The sequence below is a fragment of the Saimiri boliviensis genome, chromosome 1 (genome assembly GCF_048565385.1).
Source record: "Saimiri boliviensis isolate mSaiBol1 chromosome 1, mSaiBol1.pri, whole genome shotgun sequence".
Classification (NCBI taxonomy): domain Eukaryota; kingdom Metazoa; phylum Chordata; class Mammalia; order Primates; family Cebidae; genus Saimiri; species Saimiri boliviensis.
Window position 1 is genome coordinate 175,512,540 of NC_133449.1, and position 25,289 is coordinate 175,537,828.

The 25,289-nt window shown below is 43.5% G+C and overlaps 1 protein-coding gene across 4 annotated transcripts; it reads right to left on the bottom strand.

Annotated features, from left to right (window-relative positions):
* Window positions 1–771: 771 nt before the first annotated feature.
* C1H5orf24 (chromosome 1 C5orf24 homolog) lies at window positions 772–13,717 on the bottom strand. 4 transcript variants are annotated; one of them, XM_039467300.2, is made up of 3 exons: window positions 13,428–13,717; window positions 5,133–5,562; window positions 772–3,127 (listed from the first exon to the last, which is right to left on the bottom strand). In XM_039467300.2, the coding sequence occupies exons 2-3, from the start codon at window positions 5,557–5,559 to the stop codon at window positions 3,006–3,008; spliced, it is 549 nt and encodes a 182-aa protein (XP_039323234.1). In that variant the 5' UTR covers window positions 5,560–5,562; window positions 13,428–13,717; the 3' UTR covers window positions 772–3,005. The 4 variants fall into 4 exon arrangements, with proteins under 4 accessions (XP_039323234.1, XP_039323147.1, XP_010336934.1 ...); XM_039467213.2 differs by having other exon boundaries at window positions 3,034–5,562; window positions 13,428–13,714; XM_010338632.3 differs by lacking the exon at window positions 13,428–13,717 and adding an exon at window positions 12,959–13,403 and having other exon boundaries at window positions 3,034–5,562.
* Window positions 13,718–25,289: the final 11,572 nt, after the last annotated feature.

Here is a 25,289-nt window from a genome sequence, read left to right on the forward strand (position 1 = left end):
GTCACATTTATCTATCTCAGAGTGAGTACAAAAACACTACTACTAAGCCAGGTATGGTGACTCATGCTTGTAATCCCAGCATTTTAGAGGCCAAGGCGGACAGACAGCTTGAGTCCAGGAGTTCAGGACCAGCCTGGGCAATGTGGCAAAACCCGTCTCTCCAAAAAATACAAAACATTAGCCAGGCATGGTGGCGTGCACCTGTAGTCCCAGCTACCAGGGAGGCTGAGGTGGGAAGACTGCCTGAGCCCAGAAAGTTGATGCTGCAGTGAGCTGTGATCACACCGCTGCACTCCAGCCTGGGAAACAGAGTGAGACCCTGTCTCAAAAAAAAATTATAGATGATAAATGGAAACTACTGGCTGAGCACAGTGGCTCATGCCTGTAATCCTAGCACTTTGGGAGGCCGAGGCAAGCAAATCATAAGGTCAGGAGTTTGAGACCAGCCTGGCCAACACAGGGGACCCCATCTCTACAAAAACGAAAAAATTAGCTGGGCATGGTGGAATGTACTAGTGCCAACTACTCAGGAGGCTGAGGTAGGAAGGCAGGAGGACTGCTTGAGCCCAGAAGGTTAAGGCTGCTGTGAGCTAAGATCATGCCACTGAACTTCAATTTGGATGAAACAGGAGACCCTGTCTTAAAAAAGAAAAAAAAAAAACAAGCAAAATTCTAAGAAAAATACAAGATCTACATTCACGAAAAAGGTCTACCACTTACCACTTAAGTACTTGAAAAGTACCATAATTAAAAACAAAATAGTAAACATAGTTGGCTTCAAAGTCATGACTTTATTAATGAATATACATCCATATGATGATGTAGATACGAATCATGAACACTACTCCATTCCCATACACATAATTGCACACGAGTAGCTCAAGTTCATGGACATAAAAACATACACAGTATCTATTCAGACTTTTTACAGCAGAGGACAGCGTGCTTATTATCAGTTAATTGTCAATTATTTTCTCCAAAATTACCTGTGGAAAAAAGAAATTGTGAAAACTTAAAAGAATCAAAGTGATCTGATTACTTTAAATCACACACTTGATTTACTATAGCATAAATTTTCCAAAAATTAAATACATTATATGTGAGAACACAGATTTATATACTTGGAGGAGGATGGGGAAAAAAAGGAAAGATTCAGATACATCCTAGAGTTTAACAGCATACAGTTAAGCTATAATAAAAATAAAAATAGAATAGCATCAAAATTCTTTATGTCCAAGGAAAAAATTGTTTTGAAAAGCCATTGTGAATTCTTTATATTACTATAAAGGGATCACAAAATTTTACTGCATATACAGACAATGACTGACAGAGTAGCAGTTATCGATATCCCCTGAATTGTTCTTTTAAAGCGTCTTAGAATATAAAGGAGAAATTTACTTTTTTTTTCTTTAGCTCACACATAGTGTCTGTTTTTACACTGAATGGGTCACCTTTAACCTAATAAATTGACCCAAATATATATATTTTTTCTCCTTAACTCAAAGAAACTCCATTCTTAGTTCGTGAAAATAGACATGTAAATTCACACAAACATCAGTTTGGAATCAATATTACTCTGACAGATGTTTCTTTTAAAAAGTAAATAAAAAATATAAAGATTTTTAGTCTAATTGAAACACTGACTTGTTTAAATGTCCCTAAATATTAAAACTTAAACCAGATACTCATTTTCTTCCAATACATTGTGCCAATAAATACCCAGTGCAAAACTCTAAAGATAGTATCAAAATCATCCTAAATATTAGTTATGCAAGGTTATAGCTGTCAAAAATGAAAATTTCATGTTATTAGCTCCTTATTTGCTAATATGATAAATAAGGCATGTTAAAATACTTTTCAAAGAAAAAAGTAATGCAAACTTACTTGAATTGCAGATCATTTTCTGACCAACTGTTTAAATATAGAATAATGAAACCTATTTTGTGAAGAACAGAATTACACAGTATAAAATTAGCAATTTACCTTTCAAGAAACAAACATACAGTGGGGAAGAAAAGGCCAGTTTTCCCCAACTGATTATATTAAAGTATAGGCAACTGTTTAACATGCTATTTCAGTGTGTATCATAACAAGAGACAGTGTTACAGAAGATGTACAATGTAGTCTTTAGGTTATATAGCAGTAAAAATATTTAAACTTTAAGACTTCATTCATGTTATTACTTAGACGTCTTTCTCTTCAGCATGGCACCAGTAAACTGTTCACAGGGAGAAAAATAAGTGGAATCAGGAGATGCTCACCAGTGCATAGATCTAATACTCCAGGTAACCGCTCCGTTGAACAGTAAGTTCAGCTTTCTAAACAATGTTATCCATTTCCATATAACCATTTGCCCCTCCCTTTTTTTTCCTGGGACATAGCTCCTGATAATAAACACTGTTATGAACATGCCTCCTTTAGTTGATCTCACCATTTCATAAACATGTATAAAAAATCATTATACAATAATACACCTGTTTTATCTTCTGACACACAGCACAGCACCAGTAAGTAGATGTGCTGGAGGGCAGAGGAAGAGGAATGAATGTAGGAAAGGCAGGGAAGAAAGGGTAGAGTATGTATAACAAAATAAGGAAGGAAAATAAACTGAAAGGGAAATGTCAAATGGACTTACTATAAAACACAACAATCAAATCTTTGACAATGGTATGCCTTATTCTATGGCAGAACATTAAACAACTGTCTTTAGAAACTGGCTTGAAAGAGATTTCTAAGCAGCCAACTGCTAAACATCATCTTGAGAAACAGCTAAATGACAGATACATATGGAGAGTAGGTAACAAACATATGAATAAAGAGGCAAGCATTTGTGTGTGTCAGAAGTTATACTCTTCTGAGTAAATTATTAAAAATCTTGTATTTTAAGTTTCTGCAAGAAGAAGCTCTTGTAGCAATTTAGCTGCCAGAATGTTATAACTGATAATGTAGTGATCCAACATCGTTCTCTACGTTTGTGCAAAGCTAATATTCTTGAGGTCACTGTCTTAGATGCCAGTGCACATAGTCCCCACATATAATGCAACACCTCTGACTGTAAAGAGCAGCATAAAGTCCAGCTCATTGTGTCGGGCATCACTGGAACACCTGAAGGCTTGCTGCTTTTTTCCTGACAAAAAAGGTATGAAACATGACATCCATTTGCAATCAGAGTTTGCATTAATGAGAGCAAGCCCAAAAAAACACATGTGCCCTTTTAAAATTGTAAGTATTTTAAAGGTTTTTGGGTCCTGCAATTCTACATTTTAATCTCAAAGGCATTTAAAATCCCAAATACAAACATTGTAACTTTAAAGTTCAGTGGAATTTTTTCAAGTCTGAAGTTTATAATATTTTATTTAGAACTCAGAATAAATAAAATGTGTAACAAGAAATATTACTTTCAGAAAGAAAAGAAGAAAGATTCTCTGTCCCTACTATACACAACTAGTTAATACTTATTTTTCCTTCCTATCTTGCTTCTAAAGCAAACATTATTGGGGGGAAAAAAATATTTTGGATGAAATGGTCTCACTGGAGCCAGAATAAGATTTTTAATTAAACTAACCAACATACTTTTTACATGTTTCATGCATAGATGAATTCCTAATGTTTTTTAATATTTTGGTTCTGATGGTCAGGAAATGCATTCTGTTTATACCAGTTTTACAGGCTACCATTCAATTTGTGTCCTTTGGTAGATATAAACCTGAAAACACAGTAAGTGCTAATGCAATGGGACAATTTCTGAGAAAAACTAAAAAAATTCCAAATAAATGAGCAACATTAATAAAAAAAATTTTTTTTTTTTTGAGACACAGTCTCACTCTGTTGCCTAGACTGGAGTGCAGTGGCGTGATCTCAGCTCACTGCAACCTCTGCCTCCTGGGGTTAAGCAATTCTCCTGCCTCAGCCTCCCAAGAAGCTTGGATTACAGGTGCCCGCCACCATGTCCAGCTAATTTTAGCATTTTTAGTAGAGATGGGGTTTCACCATGTTGGGCAGGCTGGTTTTGAACTCCCGACCTCAAGTGATCTGCCCACCTTGGCCTCCCAAAGTGCTGGGATTACAAGGGTGAGCCACCATGCCCAGCCAATAAATGCTTTTAAACATAATACTTTACAACTTTCTATATGAAAGGCAAAATATAGCAACTATAGCAACATGCAAACCTAGAGAATGTTTCTTTTTCATGAAATATGCTATCCTCAGAATGTACTGTATTTCACCAAAAATGTAATGTGCAGTTTTTATAAAATAGTTTAAATTTTCTGTAAATATGAATTGTTTGTAGTGTTTGGTATATATGCTCATAGGCAATTAAAAAATACACAACCTATAACTGCTCAAAGGCAAACACTAAAAAATTATTTTAGGAATAATGGTTAAATCAATTAATGCCATGTAGATCAATAAATTACAAGCTGCTTAAACCTAGAACATTAAAAATAAATTTCTGAACCTTTGAAGTGGATGTAAATGCCAAAGCATACAAATATCTGTGTCCCATCTTGTGAAAATAAATGTTACAAAAACTCACACAGCCATTACCTGAAGTAATCCTGATTCATTAGTTTGCTCTTTTACTCCATCAGTTAAAACTGCATTAGATAGTATCTTTATTATATTGTAGGCTTACTTCACAAACTAAAAGGTATAATGGTTTCAGTTGTTTATCACATAAAGCATCTATTTAGAATGGCCTCAAAGTAGTAATGAAACATGAGACATGATCATAACTCTAAAGAAAAAGCAAAAATGATTTAGTTAGGTGTTACACTTGAACCTATGTACAAATACAATGCCACTGCTCATGCCCTGAGTGCATTTGTCAGCATATGGCAGTTTCTGAGCTAAAGCAGGACCAAAAAACCAAATAGGAAAACAAATTTGGAAAGCCCACACCATAAAACTATGTGTATCAAAATAAAACCAACAAGCTTTGGGATTATTCACAATCTTCCTTCTAAACCTGGCCGTCTTTTCCTGCCTCATTCATTCATTGGGTGGTTTGACTTCACTGCTAGTTTCCTCTACCCCATGAACTGCTCTGCTATGCATCACAGGGTAAGGAAAAGCAGCAGTGCCACAGCCATAACCAAGATCGGCAAGACGGGATAGAGCTTTAATGCTACCTGGAGGTCTCCCTGGGCTGACTTTGTATCCCGCAGCTTTAGTTGTCCCCAAAGGTCTGCCTGGACTTGTCTTAAATCCAGCCGCTTTGGTGGTTCCCAGGGGTCTGCCTGTGCTGGTCCGGTATCCTGCTGATTTGGTGGTTCCCGAAGGCCGGCCACGCTTACCGGATCGGTTGAGATTCTTCTTTTTCTTTAGTTCGTCTTTTATTTCTATGCTTCTACCACTTGTAGTCTGCAAGTGTGACTCATTTAGTGGGTCTTGCCTCTGACAAACCATTGGTTTGTGGCTGATTGTGTGGCTGTATTTGCTTTGCTGGGAGGAATATATGTCAAACTGATCAGCAGCTCTCATGGCATCTTCATTTAGGCAGGAAGGCTTGCCAGGCCCACAGAAAGCTGGATTACTGCTGGCAACAGGATGCATCATTTTCTACCAAAAATAAAAGACAAGTATGTATAAATACACATATACAAATATATATCTGTATGCAGCATTCAGTGGGAAAACAGTCTGTCTTCCAACAACTATGCAGACTACCTAAAATTAGGCTGACAGGCAGGATTCCAGACCACTTATAAACAAACACACATCAGCAGACTCAAGGATACTTCTTGTTCTCAATGTAATCATGAGACAAACATCATACAAGATAACTCAATTATAATACTGATTTCATAGCCATAATGTTCTCTGATTAGGAACTGGAAAAGCATGTAAGTCAAAAACAAATGTTCTCTTTTGTGAGCTTTTCTCTTCAAGATTACTAAACCTCAAAAGAATAGCAAAGCCAAGAACTCTTATGAACCTAATTCTTTTTTTCCATTTGCCTGATACTCTTTAGAATGCCTCCGGTTGGTCTTTTATTATATTTCTCACACGTATACTTCTGAACTGACCACAGTTTCCACAAGATGGACACTCCATCATTATTGCAATTTATTATTTATGCACAACTCTGAGTATATGTTACACTTCACAAAAGACAGAATGTGCCAAGCAATGAACACAATCTCAACTACTTCTTGGCCTTTTGGCTAAGATCAAGTATAAAGAACACAATCTCTTGGCCCAAGGTACTGACTCACTTCAAACATCCTCCATCAAAACAGAAGACAGTACCCATACAAAAGGTAAACAAGGGTTTCCAGCAGCTAAGACGAGTGAACATTACCCAAATGCTTAAGACTTACACTACAAAAATACAGGTAGCAACCATAATAAAATACCTCCTTTTTTTTTTCCTTTGAGATGGGGGTCTTGGCTCTGTCGCCCAGCATTTGTATTATGAGTGAACATTACACAAATGCTTAAGACTTATACTACAAAAACATAGGTAGCAACCATCATAAAATACCTTTTTTTTTTTTTGCAATGGAGTCTTGCTCTTTCACCCAGCATTTGTATAATGTTCACTCATTATACAAATGCTTAAGACTTATACCACAAAAATATAGGTAACAACCATAATAAAATATCTCTTTTTTTTTTGAGATAGGTCTTGTTCTGTCATGATCTAGGCTCACTGTAACCTCCGCCTCCCGGGTTCAAACGGTTCTCCTGCCTCAGCCTCCTGAGTAGCTGGGATTACAGGTACCTGCCACCACACCCGGCTAATTTTTGTATTTTTAGTAGAGATAGGGTTTCACCATGTTGGTCAGGCTGGTTTCGATTGCCTGACCTTATGATCTACCCACCTCAGCCTCCCAAAGTGCTGGGATTATAGGTGTGAGCCACCACACCTAGCCAATACCTCCTATTTTTATGGTATATTTATCAAGACAAATAATTGAATGTATGGCCAGGTGCGGTGGCTCACACTTGTAATCCCAGCACTTTAGGAGGCCGAGGCAGGCAGATCACAAGGTCAAGAGATCGAGACCATCCTTGCCAACATGGTGAAACCCCATCTCCACTTTTAAAAATGCAAAATAGCTGGGCGTAGTGGCAGGTGCCTATAGTCCCAACTGCTTGGGAGGCTGAGGCAAGAGAACCGCTTGAACCCAGGAGGTGGAGGATACAGTGAGCCAAGATCATGCCATTGCACTCTGGCCTAGCAACAGAGTGAGACTCCGTCTCAAAAAAAAAAAAAAAAAAGAAAAAAAAAGTTGAAAGTACAACATTGCTTTCTCCCTTGATTATAATGTGGATCATCTTCCCTTACACAAGCCCTGTGACTTCTTCAACAGTCCAGCCATGCATGGTGGCATCAGCTATTAGGGAGGCTGAGGTGAGAGGACCACTTGAGCCCAGGAGTTTGAATCCAGCCTGGGCAACATAGCAAGAATCCTGCTCTTAAAATGGGGCGGGGAGGGGCCAAAGTCTCTGTTTTGTCTGTAAGGACATCCCTGTGATTTTTTTTTTAAATAAAGGACTTACTAAAACCATCACCACAACAAACCGGCTCTAAATAGCCATATCACTTAGAGGAAATGAGAGTTTTATAGTGACTACGATATTATGCTGTGATCAGATAAGAGAAATAAAGATATGGGTTCCAATTCGTATTCAGAAAAAAAGTCACAAATGTATATCAAGGGCTAGCCCCAAGTTGTTAAGAGATATTTACGTGCACCCTTCATAAATGTAAAAATGCACCAAAACCTCAATTAAGAAAACAGTTATTCCCAGAGGCTGCAAACAGGTAATAACGTTAGCCAAAACCACTGTAAACTTACTTTAGTCTATAAAGGCAAAAGGAAATGAGAATGAAGTCACAGAATCAAATTCTGTTAAATTATGAAATATTTGCTGAAAATCAACAGATACAGAGCTTATTGGCAAGCTGGTTTAAAGTCTCAACTTGATGGAAAAATATCTATAGTGAAAAGCTACTCGTTTATGGCAGAAGCTTTTTAGACTTGAGAACATAAAACAAGACTGGGATAAACACAAATATTAAGTGGAATGACTTTTTCACTCATTCCCTACCAATACAAGAACTACAGTATCACTTCACTAGCTCAAATTCTAATTTCAGATGAGAAAAAAGGAGACTCTCAAAGTTCAAGATGAGTTCCAAATACAGTACTGACTGAAAGTTAGCTATTTTTTAGCATTTAGTATGTGCCAGGTAATAAGCCTGGTTCTTTGCACATTATCTAATCCTCAATACAAGCCTATAGGGAACATACAATATTATATTATAGCTCTATTTTACAGACATTAAGCATTCTGCCAGGGTCACACATCAGGAAATGGTTAAACCAAATATGATTTTTGATAACTCAACTTCAGAACCAAAAATTTACAGTGCAGTACATCATGGCTTTTCAATAGCAGCACTGTCATTTGGATCAGATAATTTTTTTGTGATTTGTCCACTGCATTGTACCATATTTAGTAGCATCTCTGGCTTCTACCCACTAGATGTCAGTAGCGATACCTCTCTCCCTCCCCCAAAATATGTGACAATCAAACATTTCTACAGACATTGCCAAATATTCGTGGGGGCGCGGGAGTGGTGGTGGTGATGAAAATCCACCTTTTACCATGAGAATCACTCTACTATACTAAAATGAAAACACAAGACCGAACTTAAAATATTCTTGCTTAAGTTTTTATTCACCGTTTTAGCCTCTTCCTCACCAAATATCCACAAAAATCTTTCTGACTGCAAAGTCAAATAGATTTGATCTCCAAATGGAAGAAAAGCAAATTCTAGAATTTAGCAAACACAACCAAAATAGGCACAGTGGCGCATGCCTACAATCCCAACACCTTCAGAGGCGGAGCTGGGCAGATCACCTGATGTCAGGGGTTTGAGACCAGCCTGGCCAAATGGTAAAACCCTTTCTCTACTAAAAATACAAAAACGGACAAAAATTTTGTTTAAAAAAAAAAATGTTTTGGCCAGGCACAGTGTCTCACACCTGTAATCCCAGCACTTGGGAGGCCAAGGGGGGGGGGGGCGGATCATGAGGTCAGGAGTTCGAGACCAGCCTGGCCAATATGGTGAAACCCCACATCTACTAAAAATACAAACATCAGCCGGGCGCGGTGGCTCAAGCCTGTATTCCCAGCACTTTGGGAGGCTGAGGCGGGTGGATCACAAGGTCAAGAGATCGAGACCATCCTGGTCAACATGGTGAAACCCCGTCTCTACTAAAAAATACAAAAAATTAGCTGGGCATGGTGGCGCCTGCCTGTAATCCCAGCTACTCAGGAGGCTGAGGCAGGAGAATTGCCTGAACCCAGGAGGCAGAGGTTGCGGTGAGCCGAGATCGTGCCATTGCACTCCAGCCTGGGTAACAAGAGCGAAACTCCGTCTCAAAAAAAAAAAAAAAAAATACAAACATCAGCTGGGCATGGTGGCTCGAGCCTGTAGTCCCAGCTACTCAGGAGGCTGAGGCAGAAGAATGGCTTGAACCCGGGAGGCAGTGGTTGCAGTGAGCTGAGATCAGGCCACTGAACTCCAGCCTTGGCAACAGAGCAGGACTCTGTCTGAAATTAAAAAAGAAAAAATGTTCTGAGTTACCAGGAGAGTAAAAATTAAAAAAAAAAAAAATATATATATATACACACACACACACACACACACACACACACAGAGACATTCATAATCTGTCAGCACTCAGGATATACAGTCTTAGCTTACATTATGTTAGGCTTTTAGAGGCAAAATGCCACTATCTCTGACTCAGGTATCAGTCCACACTGAAAAAACATAACACTGGCTGGGCACAGTAGCTCACGCTTGTGATTCCAGCACTTTGGGAGGCCGAGGCAGGCAGATCACAAGGTCCGGAGTTCAAGACAACCCTGACCAACATGGTGAAACCCTGTCTCTACTAAAAATAAAAAATTTAGCCAGATGTAGTGGCATGTGCCTGTAATCCCAGCTATTCAGGAGGCTGAGGCAGGAGAATCGCTTTTACCTAGGGAAGTGGAGGCTGCAGTAAGCAAAGATCGTACCACTGTATTCCAGCCTGAGTGACAGCAAGACTCTGTCTCAGAAAAAAAAAAAACACAGAAAAAGTCAGATGTGCGGCCCGGCACAGTGGCTCACGCCTATAATCCCAGCACTTTGGGAGGCCAAGGCCGGTGGATCACCTGATGCCAGGAATTCAAGAAGAAACTCCGTCTCTACTAAAAATTCAGAAAATTAGCCAGGCATGGTTGGCATATGCCTGTAATCCCAGCTACTCGGGAGGCGGAGGCAGGATAATCGCTTGAACCTGGGAGGCAGAGGTTGCGGTGAGCTGAGATCATACCACTGCACTCCAGCATGGGCAAAAGAGCCACCGCACTCCAGCATGGGCAACAAGAGCAAAACTCCGTCTGACGTAGCTCACATTTATTGAGGGCCAACTCCATGCAAAACACTATTCTAAGAACAAATGGACAAGAGTAAAGCTATTTATTCCAATGGAAAGATAATGAGACACTGACTTGGCTGGGTGTGGTAGCTCATGCCTGTAATCCCAGCACTTTGGGAGGCTAAGGCAGGTGGGTCCTTGCGGTCAGGAGTTCGAGACCAGCCTGGCCAATATGGAGAAACCCCTTCTCTATTAAAAATACAAAAATTAGCTGGGCATGGTGGCATGCATTTGTAATCCCAGCTACTCAGAAGGCTGAGGCAGAACTGCTTGAACCCGGGAGGCAGAGGTTGCAGTGAGTGGAGATCATACCACTGCACTCCAGCCTGGGCAACAGAACCAGACTCTGTCTCAAAAAAAAAGGAAAAAAAAAAATCAAAAAAAGACACTGACTTAACATTTCTAAAGCATAGGGCTTCTACATGTTCTGTATATTCCTTCCCTGTTACTGCCAAGAAATCAGTACAGTATTCTGCTTACTCAATAATTCATAAACAAGCCAAACAAGAAATTAACTATGACAATTACTCATATAAATATTAACTAAAAACAGAAAGAGATGTGTGTTAAAGAAAATGATTTAAAAAAAAAAAAGAAAAAGAAAAAAAGAGAACTAAAACCAATCCTTTCCTACTTTGACTTCAATTTTATTAAGTTGGGAATCAGAACCATTAGAGCCTGTGTGCATAACCATCACTATATATTTACATGCAGAATATTTATGTTTATATAAAAAGTATTTGCAGGCTGGGCACGGTGGCTCATGCCTGTAATCCCAGCACTTTGGGAAGCTGAGGTGGGCGGATGACCTAAGGTTGGGAGTTTGAGACCAGCCTGACATGGAGAAACCCCATCTCTACTAAAAATACAAAATTAGCCGGGTGTGGTAGAATATGCCTATTATCCCAGCCACTCAGGAGGTTGAGGCAGGAGAATCGCTTGAACCTGGGAGGTGGAGGTTTCGGTGAGCCGAGATCGTGTCGCTGCACAGCCTGGGCAACAAGAGCATAACTCTGCCCCCGCCACCTCCAACAAAAAAAAGTATTTGCATAAGACGAGCTTAACCCTGTACTCCATGATGCCTTCCTCCTCCACACCTCAGGGCAAACTATTCTTTCGTTTTGTTTTTTGTTTTTGTTTTTTCTTTTGAAATGGAGTTTCACTCTTGTTGCCCAGGCTGGAGTTCAATGGCATGATCTTGGCTCACTGAAACCTCCACCTCCTGAGTTCAAGCAAGTCTCCTGCCTCAGCTTCCTGAGCAGCTGGGATTACCGGCACGTGTCACCATGCCCAGCTAATTTTCGTATTTTTGGTAGAGACGGGGTTGCTCCATGTTGGTCAGGCTGGTCTCAAACTCCAGACCTCAGGTGATCCACCTGCCTGGGCCTCTCAAAGTGCTGGGATTACAGGTGTGAGTTACTATGCCAGGCCAAAAGATTCTTTCATTTAAAGTTGGCAAGCCACATTTCTTAAAAGCCAAAATGTATTGTGGCCGCAGAGTCAAAAAAAAAAAAAAAAAAAAAAAACACAGATGTGGGCGGATCACTTGACGCCAGGAGTTCGAGACCAGCTTGGCCTGGAAAACACAGTGAAACCCTATCTCTACTAAAAATCAAAAAAATTAGTCGGGCATGGTGGCAGGTGCCTGTAATTCCAGCTACCCAGGAGGCTGGAGCACGAGAATAGCTTGAACCTGAAAGGTGGAGACTGCAGTGAACCGAGCTCATGCTACTGCATTCCAGCCTAGAAAACAAGAGTGAGACTCCGTCTCAAAAAAAAAAAAAAAAAAAAAAAGAGTCAGAATGAATACTACATTTCTAGACACGGTGGACTGAATGGAAGCCAAGAGTTATAGAACAGGCTGTGTAGACTAACAAAGGTTAAAGATCATCTTTTTAAATAGTTCACTGAATATACAAGAGTCAACTAAGAGCTTCTGTATATTTGGACTGTGACTAAATTTGAATTTTTAAAGTATAAGCTAAAACTTGCTATCCCTGAAGTTGTTTTATTGTTCTCAACTCCTGAAGTTTAACCCCTAAAATGAGCTGCTCTTTATAGAACAATTCCTTTCTCTTCTATTGAATGTGGCAGTCATTACTGCCAACATAAAGAACAGTAACTATTTTTAGCAACTTCACAAAGCATCCCTGAAGCTTTCTAAACATGGAGAAAGCTTCCTTTCAAGAAACCCAAGTTCTGTTCTCCTCCAAAGATCAAACATCACATAATTCTCAGGTATTTATTTCAGGTCATTTGACTAACAATTACGTATAATCATATACGTTTCGTAATTCTAAATGAGGATTTGCAACTCACCTCAATCACTCTGAAAGTCCATACGGCAGAGGCCAGTAGCCACGCACCCTGCCCCACCACGGAAAGTTTTGATAATAGGACGGCACATAAATAACGGCCTCCTTTGTCTTCTTCCTACTCCTTAATCGTGCCCCACGGCTCACAAATAAGGAGTCTCCTTATTTTGAAACGGGGCGTTTAGAACGTATTACCTGTTGTGTGCCGAAAGCGACTATTAGCGTACCAGCAATAACAAGTCTGCGGAAGATGCACGCCACCCTACAGAAAGGGTTGTGTACCCTCTAAAAAGCAAAATTCCTAAGCCGCTGTCCGTCGCCTGGAGTTCCGCAAGCGGAGAAGTCCACGGGCACTCCATCGCGATGCCAATCTCGAGCCGGCAGGCTTTTATTTAAAGGCGGAGGGCGGACTGCGGATTCTGACCCCTCAAAGAAAAGAAAGGGGGCCTCCTCCCCGCGCCGCAAGAGGAATGTCCCCCAGTAATGGCACCACACCGGGGAAGAGCAGCCTACGTCCGAGGCCCCTCCTCTCGCTCCCGGCCACGCTAGGGCCCCGTAGCAGGCGCGGGTCGAAGGCCTCTTCTCCCCCGCCAGCCAGCCGCCGTTCTCGCCGCCGCCCGACTCCGCTCACCGCCGGGTGACCAGCCCGCGCGCGCCCACCTACCTCAGCCGCCTGCAGCCCGACCCCTCGGCGCGTCCAGGGGCTTCCCAGCGGCTGAGAACCTCACGGGGGCGCCGCTTCCTCCCCAGCCCGCCGCCTCTGCACGGTGCGGGGAACGGGCCTAGGTGGAGGGGCAAGCCGAGAGGGCGGCAGCAAGGCAGACGCTGGCTCCCAGCTCCCGTCGCGGCCGTCGCGCACAGTCCTGCCCCGGACGCAGTAGGAAAAGGCCACTACCACCCTGTAGTGTGAGAGGCGGCGTGCGCGAGCTCGCGAGGGCCGCGCACGCACACGCACACACGCATCGCGAGACCCGATCTCCAGCCGACGTTTAGGGAGGGAGCCAGGCAAGCAGGCTGCGCTTGCGCGTCGTGGCCTTAGGCCTGCACTGCTGGGGGTCCGGTGTGGACCGTTTGCAATGGCTGGGGTTGAGGGACCCACCAAAGGAAAATTAATCACTTTCTTACTTGTATTGGGTTTCACCCTAATTCTGAGATGCTGGAACTCCTATTGACCCTATTTCTTACAGAACTAATAGTTCATGCAAGTTGGAGTTAGGACTCTCATGCCTAGGATCATGTGATAGTGAAAATACAGGATTGTCATATTCATTATCCCATCATCACAGGAAAGGAACAACAAACTACCGCTATTATGTTTTTCTTGTGAGATATCTGACGTATCAGTCACTTCACACAAACCCACTTAGAAGGCATTCATTTCCTCACTCCTATCTCCTGTGAATTTCCAGATGTCAGAATGGAGACAATCCAAAATTAGGGTAGCTACTGAAAGGAAGACACTTTATTAAGCAGTGGGAAGAGGCTAGAGGAGGGTGCTTGTCCTTTTCCTCCATGTGATAAAGGCTATTTGGCCGGGCGCCGTGGCTCAAGCCTGTAATCCCAGCACTTTGGGAGGCCGAGGCGGGTGGATCACCAGGTCAAGAGATCGAGACCATCCTGGTCAACATGGTGAAACCCCGTCTCTACTAAAAATACAAAAAATTAGCTGCGCATGGTGGCGCGTGCCTGTAATCCCAGCTACTCAGGAGGCTGAGGCAGGAGAATTGCCTGAACCCAGGAGGCGGAGGTTGCGGTGAGCCAAGATTGTGCCATTGCACTCCAGCCTGGGTAACAAGAGCAAAAGTCCGTCTCAAAAAAAAAAAAAAATGCTATTTGAGGATGGGCAATTCACAGTACTGAGTTCTACCATAAGCACAGCCCTGGGCTAGGTACTGCTCTGCCAGTAGGAAAGAGAGGAGGAGCAACAACTTATCTGGACAAACACACAAGCCAGGAGGAAAATCAAACACAACACACGAAACAGGCAAGTCCATTCATTCAACCCACTGAGGGACTGGAGACAGATCAGCCATGTGAACAGTTGATCAAACCTACCTGATGAGCACCAATAAAAACTCTGGACACAAAGCTCAGGTGGAATTCCCTGGTTGTGAAGGTAGGATATTTTTGGCAGACAAGAGTTTCGTAACTTGATTCTAAACATCATTCTATGTGCAAGGACTCACATCTGTAATCTTAGGACTTTGGGAGGCCAAAGCAGGGAGGCCAGGAGTTTGAGACCAGCCTGGACAATATGGAAAGATTCTGTCTCTACAAAAAAATCAATTAGCTGGGTGTGGTGATGAGTACTTGTAGGGCCAGCTCTTAGGGAGGCTAAGATAGGAGGAAGGACTGCTTAAGCCCAGAAGACTGACGTTTCAGTAAGCTGTGATTGTGCCACTGCACTCCACTATGGGCAACAGAATGAGATCCTGTTTCAAAAAAATAAAATCAAATAAAATGCAGCAGTGGCTCATGCCTGTAATCCCAGCACTTTGGGAGGCCAAGGCCGGCGGATCACAAGGTCGGGATTTCAAGACCAGCCTGACCAACATGGTGAAACCCTGTCTCTACTAAAAATTAGCCAGGCGTAGTGGCGTGCACCTGTAATCCCAGCTATTCAGAAGGTTGAGGTAGGAGAATTGCTTAAACCTGGGAGGTGGAGGTTGCAGTGAGTCAAGATTAAGCCACTGCACTCCAGCCTGGGAGACAGAGCAAAACTCCGTCTCAAAAATAATAATAATAATAATAATGGACTAGTATGATAAAAACAATAATAAAAACAAAATAAAATGCTTAAAAAAACAGGACTGATTATGCTAGTATTATTTACACATAAAAGGAAAATAGCAATACAGAAAAGTTAAAATATGGGCCGGGTGTGGTGGCTCAAGCCTGTAATCCCAGCACTTTGGGAGGTCGAGGTGCACTCCAGCCTGGGTAAAAAGAGTGAAACTCCATCTCAAAAAAAGAAAAGAAAAGAAAAGTTAAAATATGTACACAGATTTTAAGGCATATTAAGTAGCCTATCAAAAAACAAGTTTTTTTCTAAGCAGGGTCTTTTTGTTCTTGTAGTAGAATTTGAGAATGTATCACAGCACTTCCATACCATATAATGACTATTCCAAATCTGTAACTCTAAACTTTTGTCTGAAATGACATGTGTACATAAAAACACCTAAGAAAAAGAAACTTTCAGCTGGGCATAGTGACTCACTCCTGCAATCCCAGCATTTTGGGAGGCCGAGGTGGGTGGATCACGAGGTCAAGAGATCAAGACCATCCTAGCCAACATGGTTAAACCCCATCTCCACTAAAAATAAAAAAAATTAACCGGGTGTGGTGGTGCACACCTGCAGTCCTAGCTATTCAGGAGGCTGAGGCAGGAGAATTGCTTGAACCTGGAAAGCGGAGGTTGCAGTGAGCTGAAATTGCACCACTGCACTCCAACCTGGTGACAGAGAGAGATTGCGGCAAAAAAAAAAAAAGAAAGAAAGAAAGAAAGAAAGAAAAAGAAAAGGAAAAAGAAACTTTCATTCTAGCAAGGTCAAGTAATTTGGAGGCCCAATGGAGGGGTAGCCAGAATAACAGAGGAAGTCAGACAATCCTGAATTTAAATGCCTTTCTGCCACTTGCCTCCCATGGTACTTTGGGCAAGTCATTGCTCCTTCAAAAGTTCCCATATGTGTGAAATTAAGATAATGTCTTCCTCGTAGGGCTGTGAAACTAAATAAGCTAATAGGACTATTTTTTTTTTTAATTTTAAAAAAATTTTTTTGGAGATGGAGTTTCGCTCGTTACCCAGGCTGGAGTGCAATGGCACAATCTCGGCTCACCGCAACCTCCGCCTCCTGGGTTCTGGCAATTCTTCTGCCTCAGCCTCCTGAGTAGCTGGGATTACAGGCACGCGCCACCATGCCCAGCTAATTTTTTGTATTTTTAGTAGAGACAGGGTTTCACCATGTTGACCAGGATGGTCTCGATCTCTTGACCTTGTGATACACCCGCCTCGGCCTCCCAAAGTGCTGGAATTACAGATGTGAGCCACCGCGCCTGGTGCTAATAGGACTATTTTAACTTTCATCAGTGGCCAGGCAGAGTGACACATATAATTCCAGCACTTTGGGAGACCAAGGCAGGTGGATCACCTGAAGTCAAGAGTTCAAGATCAGCCTGGCCAAAATGGTGAAACTCCATCTCTACTAAAAATAAAAAAAAATTAGCCAGGCATGGTGGTGCATGTCTGTAATCCCAGCTATTTGGGAGGCTGAGGCAGGAGAATACTTGAACCTGGGAGGTGATCCACCTGAGATCTCAGCTGAGATCATGAAACTGCACTCCAGTCTGGGTGACAGAATGAAACTCTGTCTCAAAAATAAAATAAAACAAAATATCCACCAATGGCCAGGCACAGTGGCTAATGCCTGTAATCCCAGAACTTTGGGAGGCCAAGGCAGGCGGATTGCTTGAGCCCAGCAGCTTGACACCAGCCTGGGCAACATTGTAAGATCCAGTCTCTACAAAAAATACAAAAAATTGTAGCTAGGCGTGGTGGCAGGTGCCTGTACACTCAGCTACTTGGTAGGCTGAGGCAGGAGGATTGCTTGAGCCCAGCAGCTTTAGATCAGCCTGAGCAACATTGTGAGATCCAGTCTCTACAAAAAATACAAAAAAAGGTAGCTAAGCATGGTGGCAGGTGCCTCAACACTCAACTACTTGGTAGGCTGAGGCAGGAGGATCACTTGAGCCCAGGAGGCAGGTATTGCAATGAGCCAAGATCATGCCTCTGCACTCCAGCCTAGACGACAAAGACCCAGTCTCAAAAAATAAAAACAAAAAATAAAATATTCAACACTACTTAGATGTTCATTATACTATTCTATTTTCAAAATTTACCATTTTCCATAAAAGATTTTAAGCTCATACAAGTTATATTGTTCTTGAAAATAACCAAATATAAATATTCCCATGAAATCTTGAATAAGAATTCATGGTAATAGGGCCAGGCATGGTGGCTCACATTTGTAATCCCAGCACTTCGGGAGGCTGATCCGAGCGGATTACTTGAGGACAGGAGTTCCAGACCAGCCTGGCCAACGTGGCAAAACCTCGTCTCTACTAAAAACAGAAAAATCAGCTGGGAGTGATGGTGCACACTAATCCCAGCTACTCAGGAGGCTGAGGTACAAGAATCACTTGAACCCCAGAGGCGGAAGTTGCAGTGAGCTGAGATTGGCCACTGTACTGCAGTCTAGCCAACAGTGAGACTGTCTCAAATTAAAAAAAAAAAAAAAAAAATTTATGGGGATAAATATTCTTCAGTATTCATCATTAGAGTCAAAGGGAATAACTGCAAAGGATTTGAGTTTTGAGTTTGGATTTGAAAGTGCCAGACATGAATTGGTGGAGTAGAAGCTGTGGTGGCTACAGGGAAGACAACAGCAAATACATTTACAATGGTGGAACCACTTTACCCACCAAATGCTCCAGGAGAGGTTGGAAGTGGGCTTTAAATACCACTTTAGTCTGGAAATATTTCACAGAAGCAGTCTGAGCCAGGAAATATCAGCAAGAAATCTCTACCTAACTCTCTTTAGAGGGAGATACAGCCAAACTCAAAACTCAAATCCTTTGCAAGTCTTCCTCAGTTATTCCCTTCAACTCTAATGATGAATACTGATGAATATTTATCCCCATACATTCTTTATTAAGACAGTCTCACTGTTGCTCAAGATGAAACTGCACAGTCCTATCAGCTGATGACCTTACTAAAACAGCCCCAGCCATTTGGCGAACCACTAGCTAGTGGGTATTTGATCAAGAAAGAGGATCCATTTCAGGTTTACTCACCCTCTGAAACATCTAACTCATTTATGCTATATGTTGACTTTTTTTTTTTTTTTTTTTTTAGACGGAGTTTCACTCTTGTTGCCCAGGCTGGAGTGCAATGGCGCATTCTCGGCTCACCACAACCTCCACCTCCTGGGTTCAAGCAATTCTCCTGCCTCAGCCTACCAAGTAGCTGGGATTACAGGCATGTGCCACCACGTCCAGCTAATTTTTTGCATTTTTAGTAGAGATGGGGTTTCACCATGTTGGCCAAGATGGTCTCAATCTCTTGACCTCGTGATCCACCCTCCTCGGCCTCCCAAAGTGTTGGGATTACAGGCGTGAGCCACCACGTCTGGCCCTCTATATGTTGACTTTAATTTTTTTTTTTTTTTTAGACAGTCTCGCTCTGTCACCCAGGCTGGAGTGCAGTGTTGTGCAATCTTGGCTCATTGCAACCTCTGCCTCCCGGTTTCAAGCAGTTCTTCTGCCTCAGCCTCTTGAGTGGCTGGGACTACAGGTGCATGCCACCATACCCAGCTAATTTTTGTATTTTTAGCAGAGACAGGGCTTCACCGTGTTGCCCAGGCTGGATTTGAACTCCTAAGCTCAGGCAATCCACCTGCCTTGGCCTCCCAAAGTGCTGGGATTATAGGCATGAACCACTGTGCCTGGTCAACTTTATTTATTTTTTGAGATGGAGTCTTTTTTTTTTTTTTTTTTTGAGACGGAGTTTCGCTCTTGTTACCCAGGCTGGAGTGCAATGGCGCGATCTCGGCTCACCACAACCTCCGCCTCCTGGGTTCAGGCAATTCTCCTGCCTCAGCCTCCTGAGTAGCTGGGATTACAGGCATGTGCCACCATGCCCAGCTAATTTTTTGTATTTTTAGTAGAGACGGGGTTTCACCATGTTGACCAGAATGGTCTCGATCTCTCGACCTCGTGATCCACCCGCCTCGGCCTCCCAAAGTGCTGGGATTACAGGCTTGAGCCACCGCGCCCGGCCTGAGATGGAGTCTTGCTCTGTCACCCAGGCTGGGTCACTGGATTGTCCCTAAATCTCGGCTCGCTGCAACTTCCAACCCCTGGGTTCAAGTGATTCTCCTTCCTCAGCCTCCCAAGTAGCTGGGACTACAGGCGTGCACTACTGTGATTGGCTAATTTTTGTATTTTTAGTAGATACAGGGTTTCACCATGTTGGCCAGGCTGGCCTTGAACTCCTGACCTCAGGTGATCTGCCTACCTCAGCCTCCTAAAGTGCTGGGATTACAGGCGTGAGCCACCATGCCTGGCCGACTTTAGATTCAATGGAGCAGACAAATGTTATAACCATGCAAAATAGCTCTTCAACAAAATCTAAACTATCTTCACAAAGTCATTATGAAAGAAATAGTTGGCCAACTCATTTTTTTAAATAGGAAATGTGCTGCCCTTTAGGCAGCTCCTCTTATCATGGGCCAGGTCTAACTTCTACGGTTTCACCTCATATTAAAGCAGTCAGCCTCCTACTAACGTCTATCCACTGTCCTAGTTTTTTAGACTCAAGTTGAACAAAACTCAAGTTGCATCTATTACAAACATTGTAACTAATCTCCACTATGTAAATCCTCCGTACTTCTCCGGCCATCCCCTCCCCCAAACTCAGGCACGCCCAATCTTGCCAAATTCAAGATTCTCCAAGATTCTTCTTTGCCATTAGGACTGTGATGTTAGAGTTGCCATCCCGGATCCTGGATCCTGGATCCTGAGGTTAGAAAGATGTGAAGTAGTTGTCGGCAAAGCCTGAGTCCTGTCCTCTTGCTCTCCTCCCTAGACAGCATGAACTTCACCACTTGCTCCATATTCTCCACCAACTGCCAGTCCCTGGGTTCTATCCAAGTGCCCAGCTATGGTACTGGGCTCGCCAGCAGCGCTGCCAGTGTCTATGCAGGTGCCCGGGGCTCTGGTTCCTGGATCTCCGTGTCCCGCTCCAACAGCTTCCAGGGCGGCATGGGGTCTGGGACCTAGCCAGGGGTCTGGCAGGAATGGGAGGCATTCAGAACAAGGAGAAGACCATGCAAAGCCTGAACGACCACCTGGCCTCCTACCTGGACAGAGTGGGAAGCCTGGAGACTGAGAACCGAAAGCCAGAGAGCAAAATCCATTAGCACCTGGAGAAGAAGGGACCCCAGGTCAGAGACTGGAGCCATTACTTCAAGACCATCGAGGACCTGAGGGCTCAGATCTTCGAAAATACTGTGGACAATGCCCATCTTGCTGCTAATGACATTAGAATCAAGTATAAGACAGAGCTGGCCATGTGCCAGCCTGTGGAGCGCAATATCCATGGGCTCTGAAAGGTCACTGATGACACCAATGTCACTTGGCTGCAGCTGGAGACAGAGATCGAGGCTCTCAAAGAGGAGCTGCTTTTCATGAAGAACCACAAACAGGAAGTAAAAGGCCTACAAGCCCAGATTGCCAGCTTCGGAGTGATTGACTGTGGAGGTGGATGCCCCCAGATCTCAGGACCTCACCAAGATCATGGCAGACATCTGGGCCTAAAATGATGAGATGGCTTGGAAGAACCAAGAGGAGCTGGACAAGTATTAGGTCTCAGCAGATTGAGGAGAGCACCACAGTGGTCTCCACAGTCTGCCGAGGTTGGAGCTGCTGAGATGATGCTCACGGAGCTGAGATGTACAGTCCAGTCCTTGGAGATCAACTGGAACGCCATGAAAAATCTGAAGACCAGCTTGGAGGACAGCCTGAGGGAGATAGAGGCCTACAATGCCCTGCAGATGGAGCAGCACAATGGGATCCTGCCGTACCTGAAGTCAGAGCTAGGAGAGCCCCTAGCAGAGGGACAGCGACAGGCCCAGGAGTACGAGAGCCTACTGAACATCAAGGTCAAGCTGGAGGTGGAGATCGCCACCTACCACCACCTGCTGGAAGATGGCAAAGACTTCAATCTTGGTGATGCCCCGGACAGCAGCAACTCCATGCAAACTATCCAAAAGACCACCACTCACTGGATAGTAGATGGCAAAGTGGTGTCTGAAACCAACACCACCAAAGTTCTGAGACATTAAGCCAGCAGAAGCAGGGTACCCTTTGGGGAGCAGAGGCCAATAAAAAGTTCAGAGATCAAAAAAGAAAAAATAAAAGGGCAGTAGAGCTTCCCCTCTTAAAACACATGACAATAACTTAGCATAGATGAGAAATAAACTTTTTTGAGACAGAGTCTCACTCTGTCACCCAGGCCGGAGTGCAGTGGCGCGATGTTGTCTCACTGCAACTTCCACCTCCCGGGTTCAAGCGATTCTCATGTCTCAGCCACTCAAGTAGCTGGGACTACAGGTATGAGCCACCATGCCTGGCTTTTTGTATTTTTAGTTAGAGACGGGGTTTCGCCATGCTGACCAGGCTGACCAGAACTCCTGATCTCAGGTGATCTGCCTGCCTCAGCCTCCCAAAGGACTGGGATTACAGGCATGAGCCACCACGCCCGGCACAAAGAAATAAACTTGAAAAAAAAAAATCACTGAGATTTTTGTTACTACAGCATGATCTACCTGTAGTAACTAGAAACTACAAATGTTATTTTTACCTCTGATGAAAATCTAAGAGAGAACTGAAGAAATAACATGATCCAAAAAAAAAATTGAGGAATTGGGCCCTTCTGCAATATAGAGGGACAGGTGTAAATAATTTAACCTTGCCCAAATAACAGTCTGGCCTTTACTGTTGGCTTCTTGCAGGCAATCTCTAAATCCTTGGAATGTCATGCTTCATATTATTTTTGCATACCTGGGGCCCTGGGTCACGCCAGATAGTCTAACAATGTGATTTAGTATGAAAGAGCTGGGTCACATGTTATCAGCTCCACCTCCACTACCACCTCCGCCTCCTGACACCACTTTGCCATCTACTATCCAGTGAGTGGTGGTCTTTTGGATAGTTTGCATGGAGTTGCTGCTGTCCGGGGCATCACCAAGATTGAAGTCTTTGCCATCTTCCAGCAGGTGGTGGTAGGTGGCAATCTCTGCCTCCAGCTTGACCTTGATGTTCAGTAGGCTCTCGTACTCCTGGGCCTGTCGCTGTCCCTCTGCTAGGGGCTCTCCTAGCTCCACCTCCTGTCTAGGCTGACCTCCAACTCCTGAGGGACTAGAAACTGAAATCAGCCATATGGCTAATTAATCATGTCTACATGATGAGCGCCAATAAGAACTCTAGGTACCAAGGCTCATATAAGCTTCTCAGACAGGCATAATGGCTTACACCTGTAATCCCAGCACTTTGGGAGGCCAAAGCAGGAGGACTGCTTGAGCCCAGGAATTGGAGGTCAGCCTAGACAACATAGGGAGACCCTGCCTCTACCAAAAACAGAAACAAAAACAAAAAAGGCCAATCATGGTGACACATGCCTGTGGTCCCAGCTACTTAGGATGCAGACATGGGAGGATCATTTGAGGCCAGGAGTTTGAGGCTGAGTGAGTTGTAATCACATCACTGTACTCCAGCCTGAATGACAAGAGACTCTGTCCCCCCAAAAATAAACCAGGCACAGTTCATTTGTGAAATTCCAGCATTTTGGGAAGATAAGGTGGGAAGACCACTTGAGCTCAAGAGTCTGGGGCTACAATGAGTCATGATCGTGACACTGCACTCAATCCAGCCTGGACAACAGAGCAAGACCTGGACTCAAAAAATTCAAGAATGAATAAATAAATAGGATGCTGCCAAGGCCACATCATTTACCTGTTCTGTTTTTTTTTTTTGTTTTTTGTTTTTTGTTTTGAGATGGATTCTTGCTTTGTTGCCAGGCTGGAGTGCAGCTGCGCAATCTCGACTCACTACAACCTCCGCCTCCCAGGTTCAAGCATTCCCCTGCCTCAGCCTCCTTAAGTAGCTGGAGACTACAGACACATGCCACCATGCCTGGCTAATGTTTTGTATTTTAGTAGAGACAAGGTTTCACCATATCAGCCAGGACCGTCTCCATTTCCCGACCTCATGATCTGCCCGCTCCGGCCTCCCAAAATGTCAGGATTACATGCGTGAGCCACGATGCCTGGCCACTTACCTGTTCTTAAGGTTAAGTTACTCTAAGCCAGGTGTGGTGGCTCATGACTATAATTCTAGTACTTTGGGAGGCTGAGGCAGGCAGATCATTCAGGGTCAGGAGTTCGAGACCAGCCTTGTTCCCCACACCTCACTAATTTTTCTATTTTTTAGTAGAGACAAGGTTTCACCATATTGGCCAGGCTGGTCCCAAACTCCTGACCTCAGGTGATCTGGCTGCATCAGCCTCCCACAAGTGTCAGGATTATAGGCATGAGCCACCACACACAGGCTGGAATACACTTTGAAATGTCACACTATTAGACTTATCTCTCAACATTTTTTCCACAAAAGCATACAACCTTGAAACACGATTTGAACTCAATATATTTTTCAACTGCTTCTCCAAAAGCTTCAGCCTGGCCCCAGGTAGGCAACATCACAGAGACAGATCACCAGTGAATTAGTGAGTATATAAATGTGAATAATAGGAATATTTGTCCAGATATGGAATTTGGCTGCCTCTAAAGATCTTGCAATTGAGGGTAAAAGTGTTCTTTTCTTTTTTTTAAAATAGAGACAGGGTCTCTCTGTATTGATCAGACTGGTCTTGAACTCCTGGGCTCAAGCAATCCTCCTGCCTCAGCCTCACAAAGTGCTAGGATTACAGGTGTGAGCAACTACACCCAGCCCAAGTGTTCTTAAATACTTTCTTATACATAGAAAAAAATGAATCTTGCTTTCTAGATTTTAACTTATCAGTAGCAGTTGACCCTGCTAAATATACGTCATATCAATACTTCCCATTTGGGCTGCTGTAACAAATTAACAGGCTGGATGTCTTACAAAACACAAAATTTTATTTCTCACCATTCTGGAGGCTGGAAAGTCCAAGGTCAAAGTACTGGTCAATCTGGTGTCTGGCAGAGTGCCAGCTTTCTGGTTCACAGATAGCTGTTTTTTCTTTCTTTTTTTTTTTTTTGAGACAGAGTTTTGCTCTTGTGACCCAGGCTGGAGTGCAATGGCGCGATCTGAGCTCACTGCAACCTCTGCCTCCTGGGTTCAAGTAATTCTCCTGCCAAAGCCTCCTGAGTAGCTGGGACTACAGGCATGCGCCACCATGCCCAGCTAATTTTTGTATTTTTAGTAGAGACGGGGTTTCACCATGTTGACCAGATGGTCTCGATCTCTTTTTCTTTTTTTTTTTTTTTTTTGAGACGGAGTCTCGCTCTTGTTACCCAGGCTGGAGTGCAATGGCGCGATCTCGGCTCACCACAACCTCCGCCTCCTGGGTTCAGGCAATTCTCCTGCCTCAGCTTCCGGAGTAGCTGGGATTACAGGCACGCGCCACCATGCTCAGCTAATTTTTTGCACCATTAGTAGAGACGGGGTTTCACCATGTTGACCGGGATGGTCTCAATCTCTTGACCTCACCATCCACCCGCCTCGGCCTCCCAAAGTGCTGGGATTACAGGCGTGAGCCACCGCACCCGGTCTATCACAGATAGCTGTTTTTTTGCTATGTTCTCACATGCACAACCGGCAAGGGAGTTCACTGCAGTCTCTTTTATAAGGGCAGTAATCCCACTAGCCCTCGTGACATAATCACCCCCCAAAGGCCTTCAAATACTATCAAATTGGGGATTAGGTTTCA

Bases quoted from the DNA above. Each gene is read 5' to 3' on its own strand.
- C1H5orf24 (XM_039467213.2), bottom strand. From the start codon at position 5,559: ATGATGCATCCTGTTGCCAGCAGTAATCCAGCTTTCTGTGGGCCTGGC.